General features: G+C 34.4%; 2 protein-coding genes across 3 annotated transcripts in view; one reads left to right on the forward strand and one right to left on the reverse strand.

Annotated features, from left to right (window-relative positions):
• Nucleotides 1-12,400, forward strand: part of LOC119639220 (anoctamin-1) — a 16,880-nt gene extending 4,480 nt beyond the window's left edge. The window contains exons 2-15 of one of the 2 annotated variants that reach the window (XM_038036500.1): nt 2,945-3,437; nt 3,523-3,591; nt 3,724-3,795; nt 4,255-4,415; nt 5,758-5,926; nt 5,988-6,220; nt 6,291-6,852; nt 6,921-7,124; nt 7,197-7,455; nt 7,526-7,731; nt 8,171-8,346; nt 8,474-8,579; nt 11,508-11,646; nt 11,720-12,400. In XM_038036500.1, the coding sequence (XP_037892428.1) occupies nt 2,945-3,437; nt 3,523-3,591; nt 3,724-3,795; nt 4,255-4,415; nt 5,758-5,926; nt 5,988-6,220; nt 6,291-6,852; nt 6,921-7,124; nt 7,197-7,455; nt 7,526-7,731; nt 8,171-8,346; nt 8,474-8,579; nt 11,508-11,646; nt 11,720-11,901 (3,031 nt within the window). In that variant the 3' untranslated portion in view covers nt 11,902-12,400. The remainder of the gene's footprint in view (nt 1-2,944; nt 3,438-3,522; nt 3,592-3,723; nt 3,796-4,254; nt 4,416-5,757; nt 5,927-5,987; nt 6,221-6,290; nt 6,853-6,920; nt 7,125-7,196; nt 7,456-7,525; nt 7,732-8,170; nt 8,347-8,473; nt 8,580-11,507; nt 11,647-11,719) is intronic. The other variant, XM_038036501.1, reaches the window with a different exon arrangement.
• On the reverse strand, nt 8,590-9,493 carry LOC119639221. Its single transcript, XM_038036503.1, has 4 exons — nt 9,298-9,493; nt 9,091-9,212; nt 8,855-9,011; nt 8,590-8,772 (listed from the first exon to the last, which is right to left on the reverse strand). The coding sequence occupies exons 1-4, from the start codon at nt 9,491-9,493 to the stop codon at nt 8,642-8,644; spliced, it is 606 nt and encodes a 201-aa protein (XP_037892431.1). The 3' UTR covers nt 8,590-8,641.
• Nucleotides 12,401-13,586: the final 1,186 nt, after the last annotated feature.

Consider the following 13,586-nt stretch of genomic DNA (forward strand, 5'->3'; position numbering starts at 1 on the left):
TTTTGCCAAGCTCCCCTTCCCCGAGTTGCACAAAGAGGCTATGAACGCGAAACACATCTGTGCTTATGTTGCAAGTAGGGTGTAATCATTGTTAACGTAGTGTTTGAATTTTTTCCAAATTTTTCACTTCATATCTGTCCTTTTCGGATTTTCTTCGAGTCAGTTTTTCTGAACTGTTCTCTAAATTATAAAGTGCTGTGCCTGCGCACACCTTGCGTTGAAATCGTTTTTTTGTTTTTTTATTAAAATCTTTTATATTTCAACGGAGCAGAAATTGCTTGACTGAGGAACTACAAGTGCGTACATGCATTCACAAATTTGATTGTATCTTATAAAGTCAAATAATTTTCATTTACATCTTTTCATTTTGATGTAAATACCGAGACATGAGAAATTTATTTTTTAGTTTTTTTTTTTTTAAACTGTGCCGCAGTGTTGCTAAAAGGGTAAAGACACTAGCAATGGAGAAGATTAGACTTAGTATGTAATTCTCTTAAGTCGGCGAATTTTTAACGTAAAAGCGCAGGGTGCTAAACGTACATATCACACATATTGGATATTCATTAGATTTTGTTTAAGAAAACGGTCGCATTTAAGGCATAACTTAGTTGAACTTGAAGTAGTATTGTCGGCCTGCCTCTCTAAAGAGATGATTGCGATTTGAAATCATTCCAAGTAGCAAGGATAGCAAAACTCGTTCTAATGCACTATCTTTCGAGAAAAGTTGGAGAAATTATTTTATAGGCGTTTGCTGCTGAATTGAGAACGCGATTGGAAAAGATTGAGGCGGGGAAACCTGATTTCAAATCATTATCTTTTAAAAAAAAGTCACAGAACTATTTCATAGGCCCTTGACGTGCTAATAAACTATTAAGCTATTAAGATGGTTGCAGATCATTGCCTTTTAAAATAAGATCAGCGAAATTATCTCGCAAGCGTTTGGCACTCTATTGAGAAAGCGATTTAATAGTGTAAAGGGTAGTATCTCTTAAAGGAAATCAAAGAAGTTATTTCATAAACGCTTGAAACTGTATTAAGATCAAAACTAGTTCCAAACGATTATTTTTTAAGAAAAAGTTAGAGAAATTATTTCGCATGCGCTGAACGACTTATTGAGACAGCGATTTTAAAGGATCGATGGGAGCAAACCTGATTGTAAATGATTGCCTCTTGGTGAAAAAAAGTCAGAAAAATTATTTTATAGGCGCCCTCACGCACAAGCCACAAAGTCTGAATGTTATAAACTTTCTCTTAATAATAGTGCTTCGATTTTGTTTGGAGGATGACTCTTCGAGCGCACATTACGACGTTTGTATGTTAAATGTGATATGTATGTGATATGCGATATTAGATGCGGGCAGTAAAATATGGTGACAAATTTATGTACAATGTAACGGCACTCTAGTTTTACAGATACCGTTATAGAATCTTTAAGCTTACAGTTTAGTTTTTTTAAAAGTTCGTTTTTGATAGAATCGGTTTTTGTCAATTTGAATATGTATTGGAAAGCAAAGCAAAAATCATTCGATGTAAGTCCGCATTTTCATTTTCCCCTTGTTTTTATATACTTTCATCACCAAACAAAACAAAAAGAAACAGATAAGACCGAACAGATAAGGCCGTGACGGAATCTTTTTACATCCACCACCATCATCAAATAGGACAAAAAAAGGGGAAGAAGTAAATTTTCATGCTCTATAATGCGGAATGGGCGTTGTAGGCATATCCCTGCAAATTTATAAGCGATGTCTTCATTTTCGCGAACCGGAGAATGTTTATCACAAATACTACACAGCTGCGCATACACACAGATGGACAGACAGATATGTTTAGGTGCATTCCAAATTTGAAACGGGTCAAGAATTTCTATAATTTATGGGGTTTTTGAAGCTTATTTGTACGTGTTATGAGGGTAATGAAAAAAAGTTAAATTTTGATATACTATGCCATTTGGTAAGTGTGGCCAATTTTTTTCCTTATCATACAGGTGCTGCAGCATCTTCCCTAGAATATGCGTTCAAATTTTTATACATTTATCTGCTATAGTTTATGAGTAACGAACAAAAAAGCAATTCCTTTTGCCTTTTGAAAAACATAGGTGTCCTCAGTTTACAAAGCGCTGTGGGGCATGTTCTTCGACCAACATGCGCGCAAGAACTCCCAATGCTTCTGCCAAAGTTGAAGTTGATAGTTCCGTTTTTGCAGGCAGGAGAATGTTTGCAACAGACCTTACGCAGATGGACAGACGGACATGCTTAAATTGATTTAGAATTTGATTGTGACCAAAAATGTATACACTTTGATGCTCGCTTCTGGCCGTTGCAAACGTTTTGACAAAATAAATATACCCTTCGTCCTTTAGTGATGGGTGTGAGCAGAAACAAAGTTTTATGTTTAACGTGCACGGTCAGCCACCCCGAATGTACCCAATCGCCGTCGTTTCGCAAACTGTTACATCATTATAGAAAGCGTGTTGAATAATGGCGCCTTCTCTGTGCCATATCTCTAACCGAAGAAGAAAGACGTCCAGCTCGACTTATAGGATATTAATGCAAATGTCTCGTTATTGATGGATTATTTTGCTTCAGTCAACCTTCAGATTTTGAAGCTAATGCGAGCATACAATGTCTCACTTTAATAAAATTATTTGTGCGCATAATGAAATTTAATAAAAAATTGCTTATGTTTAACGGGCGGAAAACAGTTTGCTGTCTTTGTACATGATATGCGAATGTTTTAGTGACATATTCAACTGAGGGTTGATTGGATTTGATACCAAAAGCAGAGAGGGAAGCATAACATCTAGGATGAGTAGATTTGCGTGTCGTGTCACTAGCACATTAGCGAATGCTCGAACCTCATTAACTTGTTGTTTAATACCAAAAATAATAAATTATTTTCTCAACTATATATATATATATATATATATGTTTTCTACTTATAGTTTAATAAAAGACAGCACAACTTCTACCGTATTATTGCAAGACTTTTCCTCAAACTCAGCGATTAACAATAATCAGTACATTTTACCAAAGTCTCGTCATTATCAGCATCGTCATAATTACCATAAGCCTCATCATTGCCAAAAATCCCACAAGAAGCCAAATAATATTAAATGCAATTCAGTGACTCCTTCCAAATCGCTGTTATCTATGACTGAAACAAATTTAGCGCCGTTTGGAGAAACATCAGAAGCGCTTGAGAATGGCTTGAGGGCAATCAATGACTACTATGCGAGGCATGAGAAGAATCTCTCCCTGTTCTTCGAGGATGGCTTGCGTTCTATTGATTTCGTTTTGGTTTTTCGATTGAACACCCAACTGCACATAGAAGAAGCAAATGCTGAAAAGCGTCGAGTGTACGAAGGAAATTTGGAACTGGAGGGATTGGAGATTGAAAGGACGTTTAAAGAGAAAGAACAAATTTATTTTGTTAAGGTAAAGCGAAAAAAAAAAAAATAAATAAGAAAAAGAATTTTTCGAAGACTTTCTTCTCAATTGGTATCTATGTCTTTTCTTTCAGATCCATGCACCTTTAGAGGTTTTAAGACGATATGCCGAAATTTTGAAATTACGTATGCCCATGAAGGAGGTAAGATTAGATTTTTGTGGCTATGGCTGAGAATTGTAGCTATTCTTCCTCAGGTTTCTTCCCTCGAATGAATTCATTAATTGTTTAAAAAAAACTTTTTTTTTTTACAAATTATTTGTTTTTTTTTTTTAGTTAATTTGCAACGTGAATATTTTTGCAAAAAGCAATCGTCTGCATAATGCAGCCCAATACATTTCACGAAAGGTGCTGTGAAATGTTTCATAAAACTCGATGTCTCTTAAGTGTTATTCAAGTTTTCCTATAAAATTTCAGCTTTTTTTTTTTTTTTTTTTTTTTTGATTGTAAATTGCGTTAATATTAATATAATAATTAACTATCAGTCTTCTAAAAGTACAATTTAAAAAAAAAAAATTCATTTCAATTTGCTGCAATAATTTTCGAAATTATTTCTAATTTCTCTTTTTCTTTTCATTTTCATTTTAAAATTTCATTTATTTATTAAAAATTTATTTATTTCATAAAATTCATTTGTTGCTGGAATGCAGTTCATTTAATTTAGTTTGTAATGATGTTCCCTGAATGGCTTGATGTGAATAAATCTGCTGCTTTCGGTTATGTTTTACTTGCATTATGTTAAATAGTTTTGTGTGCTTGTGTACATGTTTCATATAAATGTCTCTGTTTTTTCGCTTCTTACTTTAGATACCTGGTATGTCTGTGGTCAATCGTTCTACTAAAAGTGTCTTTTCGAGTCTTAAAGGTGTTGTGACGTTTTTCATGAAACACATTTATGTGGATGAGCGTTATTTTCCTCGACTTACACAACGTTTTACTGCCATCTATAGTCGTGATAAGGAATATTTGTAAGTAAATTTTAAACACTCAAATATTGTTACATTTATGCCTAATCACGGATTGGCACATAGATATGCGAACAAAAGTGTACTTTTTCTTAGGAAAAGCAATCATTTCCTAGGAGTCTAGTACGTAATCTAATACTTTTGAATTCCAAAGTGTACAAAACATAGTTTGTTTTTTATTATTAAAAATGTAACTGTAAACGGAATGCTTTGTTGTGACTGTGTAATAATTATGTTTAAAATCCGTAAGTAAAAACTTCCAAGAAAAAAAAGAAATTTAACTATAGTGGGCCGCGGCCCATCAACAAATATCCTCCATCAATTCACACACACCACACACTACCGTTATTCTTGTCGCAACATTTTAAAAGAAGCTTTTATGTGGGACTTGATCCGAACCATTTATAATAGTCCGTCCTTGGGCCAAAGCTCAGGCCAGCAGCGTACTAAATTTCATCGAAATATCAGAAAAATTGCGAAAGGCACACAAGAAAACAAAATGGACGGACAGACAGACAGACAAGTTTCGATCGGTATAATAAAAGGTGGGTCCGTCCGAAGTCCTTCTGCGGATTGTAAATGCACCATTAAACTACGAGTGATGTAGTGTATGATGACATATGAATATTTAGAAGATAAGACGGTATTTTTGAAAACTCTTTTTCATTCAGTCTTCTGCAAGAATTCAGATGTGATGTTTAAAAACTTAAAACAGATGTGTACCTTAAATCCGCACCAACATCTTACCCACGCTAATGCAGGTCATAAAAAGTGGGAAACTTTTACATTTAGGAGGAAGGTATTTTCTTGGTAGAGCGATCCAAAATTTATGGAACTTTTTTTTAAGTATTTATGTGCGTTTACCTACATTGGTCGAATTTTGGAAACATTTAAAAAAATTCAAGTTTGAAAGAAAATTTTTTTTTGCAATTTTTTCTACATAAAATCGTTATAAACTTAAAAGAAAAATGAAAAAGATTTCTGAAAGAAGATCTGAAAAAATGTCTAAAATTTTTTTAAAAGTGTTTTTAAAAATCTTTTTCGTTGAAATCAAGTCGTATTGAAAAATTAAAAAAAAACAGGCGGGCGTATCATAAGCAGAAAATGATAAGACGGAGATGTGAATAAAAGTGATAAAGAAATGATATAAAAAAAAAAACGATAAGCAAAACTAACCTTTTTTTGTTAATAGTTAAGATTCGGGCGAAGAACTTTGCGTTCGCCATGAACATTTGTCACTTCTCACGGTGAATCATCTGTCTTTGATTCTCTGAGTTTTTAGAAGAAGAAGAAGAAGAAGAAAAGATATCCATAATTGTAAAAAAATTACTTTGTCTTTCCTCAGATTTGATATACGTCACAGTAATTTCTTTACGCCGGCTGTTCGTTCACGTATCGTGCAATTCATACTCGATCGTCAACGGTTTACACCAAAAACTCAAGATGAGATGGCTTTTGGTATAGAACGTTTGGTAGCTGATAATGTATATTGTGCAGCCTATCCCTTGCACGACGTTAGCTTCATTTAATTTTTTCCCTCTTTACAGTCAATAATAATATTTTTTCCCCTTCTAGGGCGAAATCACTGAAAAGTATACAATGCGCAATACCTTGTATGATCATTGGGCTTCCGTGCGAAAATGGTACCGCTATCAACCTTTGGATTATGTGAAGGAATATTTTGGTGTTAAAATTGGTCTATATTTCGCTTGGTTGGGTTTCTATACATATATGCTGCTGTTGGCCGCTGTGATTGGTCTTATATGTTCCTTATACTCCTGGATTACCTTGAAAGACTATGTACCTGTGTAAGTTGATTTCCTTTTTTGGGAGTGAGACTCTTTAATTAGCTATACGGTTAACATTGTGTTTGCACAGCAAAGATCTCTGCGTTAGTAGTGTCAAAGCTAATATCACTATGTGTCCTTTATGCGATTGGTGCAATTTTTGGGAACTTAAAGAGACCTGTTTCTACGCGAAAATCACTTACCTCATTGATAATCCCAGCACGGTGTTTTTTGCAGTATTTATGTCCTTTTGGGCAGCATTGTTCCTAGAACTTTGGAAACGGTATTCCGCCGAAATAACACATCGTTGGGATTTAACGGGATTTGATGTGCACGAGGAACATCCCCGACCTCAGTATTTGGCAAAATTGCAACATTTGCCGGCTACCCGAACCGATTATGTAACGAACATGAAAGAGCCCAGAGTACCATTTTGGCGTATGAGATTGCCAGCAGCTGTCTTTAGTGTTTCGATGGTTCTTCTGCTAATTGCTTTAGCCTTTGTCGCTTTGGTAGCTGTGGTGATTTATCGTATGTCCATGTTGGCCACTTTAAAGTTGCGCTCTTCGCCTTTAACTACCTCCAGCGCCATAATGGTTGCCACCGCTTCCGCAGCCTTTGTCAACTTATGTCTCCTCTATGTACTTAACTATGTAAGTTTTCCTTCTTTTTTTTTCTAGTTTCTACTGTCCGATAACATTTTTTTGCTTTGCATCTAAAGGTCTACAACTCTTTGGCGGAGTATTTAACGGAATTGGAAATGTGGCGCACACAAACCCAATTTGATGACTCATTGACTTTGAAAATTTATTTATTGCAATTCGTTAACTATTACGCCTCAATATTTTATATAGCATTTTTTAAGGGGAAATTTGTGGGGCATCCAGGTGAATACAAAAAGTTCTTTGACTATCGCCAGGAAGAGGTGAAAACTTTTAATAAAATATAAAAATATCTATGGTACGAAATCACTTTTCGTTTTTTTTTTTCATTTTAGTGCTCTTCTGGAGGTTGCTTGACTGAATTATGCATCCAACTGGGCATTATTATGATAGGTAAACAGGCGTTTAATACAATTTTGGAAGTGATAATGCCTTTCTTCTGGCGTCGCATTATGTGGGTCAAGGTGGGCCTAACGCGTGTTTTTTCCAGCAAACATCACGATGGCCCTAAAGAGAATCAAGAACGTTGGCTCAGGGATTTGAAATTGCTCGATTGGGGTGCTAGGAGCTTATTTCCCGAATACCTTGAAATGGGTAAGAAGCATGGAAGCAAGGAATATAGTCTTTATTCGTTCATTATATTAGAGATTTTCTTCATTTTTAGTTTTACAATACGGGTTTGTTACAATATTCGTAGCCGCTTTCCCTTTGGCTCCGTTCTTTGCCTTATTAAATAACATATTGGAGATGCGTTTAGATGCCAAAAAATTATTGACTCATCATCGCCGGCCAGTATCGCAACGAGTTCGTGATATTGGTGTTTGGTATCGAATATTGGATTGCATTGGCAAACTAAGTGTTATCACTAATGTAAGAAAATTAATCGGGTTCCATCGTGTTCGCTTTTAAACGCTTGTGGTATAAGGGCATATTAAGTTTGCGCTATGTATATGTGTATGACGAGCTTGCCGGACTGTCTGTCCGTCTGTCCGTCTGACATCTCTCTACGTTCTCTTGTGTTGAACCGAAAGTCCGAAATTTTTCAGACATTTTGATCAAGTTTGGCTCATCGACGCATTTTGCCCCAAGGACATTGCTATTGAAAACGTTTCGGGTCAGGCAGCTTCTTCGATCATGTATTAATGTTATGCAATTGAAGTTTTTCTCAAAGACTAATTCCTACTAAAAGCAATTTGCTTTTTTCTTAAGTTTTTAAAATGGAAATTAGGATGAAATCACCTCCACGCTAAGCAATTTTGCCAATCATTGATTATAAAAGTCTTTGTATTTACACTTTTGTCTTCCTTAGGGTTTTATAATAGCTTTCACCTCCGACATGATTCCCCGTTGGGTTTATCGTGGTCTTGTCTCCCCAGATGGTTCCTTGAAAGGTTATTTAGAGTTTACCCTATCGGAATTTAAGATAAGCGATTCGGCCGCATTAAATAGTTTGGCTGGTGATGATTCAAATTTAACCGTGTGCAGGTAAAGGAAACGAATAAATTTTTAAAATTTTTTTTTTCTATTTATTCAACTTTTATGATTTTATATATATATGTATATATATATATATATATATATATATATTTATACTTTTCTTTTATAATTACAGATATACAGATTTTCGTGAACCTCCGAATTCAGAGAATAAATATGAGTTAAGCAGCATGTTTTATATTATATTAGCCTGTCGTTTAGGATTTGTGGTAGTGTTTGAGGTAAGACTACTGTATGACAAGATTTTGTTTAGGTTTTTCTTTAAGTCTATATATAAATGCATTCAAACCTTTACATGCTGAAATATTCCTGTAGTCTCTACAATACTTTCTTGCAATTCGCGCGCTTCCTCTTGTTGAATTTTTAATATTTTGCATAAACAAAAAATTGCAAATGTGAACATTAAATTGAACACTAGGGAAGAAGACCAGGAAGAAAAGGGGTGTTTTTTTTTAATGAAACAAACATAATTACGGAAAATAATGCAAAAACTTACTTATGAAGATGCCAAACATGATGCTTCGGACTATGCGTTTGTCAAGAGTAGCATCGCTTTCATTGAATTTCAATTCCATAAATATATAAACCGTCACCTCAACGATTATCGATATTATGGTATTTATGAGCCAAGGTGCTATACAAATGGTACGTTTCTGTGTAAAGTTTAAAGTTTAAAAATCAATTTCATTAGAGAATGTCTTGGGAAGCATTTTCTAGGATATCCGCATTTACCCTTTTTATACCATCAATGAGCACTGCTGCTAAGACGAAATTAGTTAAGGATTTTATCCATAGGATAATGGACATGACCACGTAAAATGCATCCGGGAAATTATGCAACAACACATAATTCACTGAAATTCAAATCAAGATTTTTTGCTTTCGTAATTCATCTTAAATATCTTAGATCCTCTAATCCCAATCACGAGTCCGACTTACCGACTGTGCTTAAAAAATTGTTAAACGATTTATTAATGATTACATTGTCTCGCCCTGACGACCAACTGGTCATGCGGTAATAATCGTGATATAAATATAAACTACACAGGCACCATATCAAGCAGGATAATATGATATCCACAGCAGCCGCTGTATAGCTAATGGAACGTAAATTAAAGCAAGTAAATCGTTTCATATTTTTCAAGTGTTTTTTTTTTTTTTTTTTTTTTTTTTTCCAAAAACTAAAAATTTTTAGTTTTTATTGTTTGGTTTTAGCTCTGTTTTATGACTATCTAAAGCGTTGTTTCCCGTACTGGGTTGCGTTAGCTACTAAATTGTGTTTGTTATGCATTTCCAACAAGTATCTGCATCTCATATAGATAGGCGCCGCGTATATACGTATGACATTTTATAAAAACTTTTCTTCTATTTTCTCGATTTTCTTAATTTGCTCTAAATGCAGCCTGACATGCATTTGGGAATCATTAGTTTGTTTGGTTGATTGCCTCTGGTAGACCTTTTAAAGTATGTTTGTACGCGAGTCCATTGATCTTTAACATAAAAACCTTTGTCTTTGTATTGTATCTATGCATGGATGTGCGAGCATTTGTCTTCTCTTTTTTTTTTGCACAATGTTTCTTCACTTTCTTTAGAATTCGTTTCATTTGGTTTTAGGCCTTCGCTTCTTATTAGTCGGGTATTTAATGTGCTGCAACTAATAATTTAGGCGACTGACCTTAATACCTCGAAAGATTAAGTTTGAGTATGTTTTACGCTTACAACAGAAAGAGATGAAAAGGCGAAAATGTAGACAAGCAAACCTCATAGAACGAATGCAATAGCGGTAGCTAAGGATTTGTGTGCCGTAAAGCGCCAGTGACGCATTGGATGTTGCGATTCTCCTTTGTCTGTTTTTTTTTTTTTTTTTTTTTTTTTTTTTTTTTTTTTGCGAGCAACTATAAGAAAACACATTTGATCCCGTATATTATTTAAACTATCTTCTAACTCATTCTCTTTCCCCTTTGTTTTCCAGTTGATGACGATAATAACAACAAGAACACAAGAATAGAAGACGTACGGACGGACAAATAGACAAACAAGAAAACTTGTCTCGAAAGTGATTCTGAACACAAAAATGCCTGGGCGGATATCAGAAGGACGGACGTGTACAGACAAGGTTAGATCGATGCAAAAAGTGATTCTGAATCGATCGGTACAATAAAAGGTGGCGAAAACGGAGCTTAAGGTTGCCATAAGACGTAGACGTCGTGAAATCCATTTATTTTAGGTCAACGTGAGATTTCAAGTCAGATTAATCAAGAGATCCTTATGTTCGTCGGTTCATTAATAGAGCTTTTCACAAGCGAGGACAGGGATAATTCGGAACTACGTACGCGACTTACTAAACCATTTCTGAGAATCAAGTTCCAAAATTGGCAAGAAAAATTCTTCTAATCTTTTTCTCAGCAGAAGGATTGAAGAGTTTTTAATTTGTTAAAATAAATGTTCGCAAGAAAAATTTTAAGCATTAACTAGCGCTTGGTTTGACCGGGCCTTTATCATTTGTTTTATTATATAATATTTATTTTATTTATTTTAATTGTTCTACTATTTTATGATTTTCCAATTAACTTTTGTATATAACGTATTAAATGCAAGCATTTTACGGGTTTCAGTAAGCACTGATTAACCTACATTTTCATTGCGGAACAACCGGACAATGTTAACATTGAATTAAATTTATTTCTTACTTATCTCTCCGCGGAATGCGGTATATTAAAGCAGTCGTCATGCTTGTAACCGTAAAAAATGCAGGCGTAGATAGATACTTGATTTTCATCTGATTTCGAGGCATTGAGTCGACTGGGTCGTTTCCTCTGGACCATTTGCTTCGATTTATTGACAATATTAGCGTCGAAAGAGAATGGGGAAAATGGTAAGCATAAGTTTGAAAATGGACGACAACACGCCAAAGTTTAAGTGGGGAAAATCCAAAATCGGCTAATAGTTTCGACTGCTGTTTTAGTTTCGATTCCTTTTGCTACCGTCCTCAGTTCATAGAAAAGAAAATTTTACATATTACATTTTAAGGTGATAGGTGTGTGTTTCAGATTCGCTTCGAAGCGAAAAATACATTATTCTTATGGTTCCTTTATATTGTGGTTAAAAAATTTATTTAAAGTGTTTTTGAAATGCTCTCTTTCTTATAGAATTTCGTGGCCTTAGTGATGATATTAGTACGTTGGTGTATACCAGATATGAGTGTTGAACTAAGAGATCAAATAAGACGTGAAGTTTACATAACAAATGAAATTATTATTGAACAGGAGACGAGAAGAGCCAGATTTGGTAAAGAAACATAAACTAAAATTTCTGAAATAAATTGTTTTTTTTTGCAATACTCCCGTTCGTTTGTTTGTAGAACGTGCCAAACATAGCTCATCTTTACGTTTACAAGACACATCCGCGTCAGTAACTCCCGATGCAAACGATAGGTTCATACGTATAGAAAAGTTATTGTGCAGTGATTTGTCGCAATCGCAAATGGATTTAATTATACATGGAGAGAATGCTGCTACTGGGATACAAGGAGAAATGATCTGAATCATTTCATATTCAATTAGTTATTAGGCTTAAAGATTATTCTTTTAAGGACATTTTTCATGGTTCTTTCGTTATTTTTCTTTTTCTTTTTGAAGAGATCAACGGCATTCATCCATTGGTGTTATGATTAATCATTTCTTTAACTTTAAGGAAATTGGATAGAATTTATTTGGAAATTGGAAATTCTTTTGTTATATTAAGATTACAAAGTGCTTTTCGATTTGTTGCTAAGCTACCTTTTTATTTGTAGTTGCTTGCATAATGTGATAAATATCCCTAACGTTTAAAAAATCCCTAAATATCCTTATATTTATTTAAATATTTAAACATAAGTATGTAAACATATGTCTTTATACGTAATATCACATCATTGTGTGGACCCAATATCATCTGATATTATCTTCTAGGTATCAGTGCCAAACTACTTTATTTTAAAGCACAAAATTTTAAAGACCTTTTACTGTATAAAATATAATTGATATATTTATTTAATAAAAAATATATTCACAAAGATAATGTGTTTCATAACAATCTCCATTGTAAAAGGGTGAAGATCGCACTACACTTTCGGGACAAAAACTTAAGAATAAGCACTGCAAGTCCGCATCCCCCTAGAGGATTATGTTAGAGATCAACAAGCGCGCGCGGCGTGCCCATCATAGGCAATAAGGCAAAAAAACAAAAATTTTACATTATTTTTCTCAACACTTTACCATATCGCAGAGATGTTATCGAAAAATTTTCGGCTCAGATATTTGTCAGGGTCGTTAAATATGGTCCGATTCAAAAGTGAAGTAATACGCAACGGAACTTGAGGAATTAATTTTTTCTTTAGTTGATTGCGCAGTAAAAACACTTTAGCCAATGCTGAAAAATATTCTGGCACTTTAACCACTACATCGTGAGCGAGGACGAACAAAAAACAATTCAAAATTTGGGAATTTCCCGATGTTTATTTACAATACTACCATTCCTTATATACTATTGCAATAAGAAAAGAGTATTTTTATCAGTTCTGATGATTCTCATCAATAGGAATAACGCAGATAAAAAAAATGCAAGTTAGCAAAAAGTTGATTTATCAAAAATACGTTATTCGATCAGTTGGAAATATTCACAGAAAAGTGCTTAACCGGGAAAACAAACAATTAAATTGTGCTGGCATCTATCTATCTTGTACATCGTTTATACGAACACGGAATTACAATTTCGATTAGACTATGGATCATTTTCGGAAACATAAGATTGCTTTCATAAGCAAAAGAATCCAAACGTGTGTGGATCACCGTTTTTCGGTCAAGACGCGCTTAAGTCAACTGAAAGACTTTTTCTTTTTTGCTTTGCTGAAAGCAGTTGTAGAGGAGCCTGTGGGCTCAAAACCTATATCTCCAGCAACTTATATACATATATTCTTTCTTAGATCTAACAGTTATTATTAGTTATTGACTGTGTGCCATACATCCCTTGTGATAGGTGCGGTCTAAAAAATAGATCTACGTCTTCCAAACTCCCCTCACAATTTTCCAGGCAAAGCCTTATTTTTCATGAAAAACCTTGTATGGGTTGAAAATAGACCTACCTCTTCGGTAAGAATAATTCTTCAAGGTCATGTTATTATTATGAGCGAATTTCCATCAAGAAGTATTGAATACTAGTCTTCTCTACCACCAAAAGATTTGGTCACC

This window comes from Glossina fuscipes, unplaced genomic scaffold, assembly GCF_014805625.2.
Source record: "Glossina fuscipes isolate IAEA_lab_2018 unplaced genomic scaffold, Yale_Gfus_2 112, whole genome shotgun sequence".
NCBI classification, from domain to species: domain Eukaryota; kingdom Metazoa; phylum Arthropoda; class Insecta; order Diptera; family Glossinidae; genus Glossina; species Glossina fuscipes.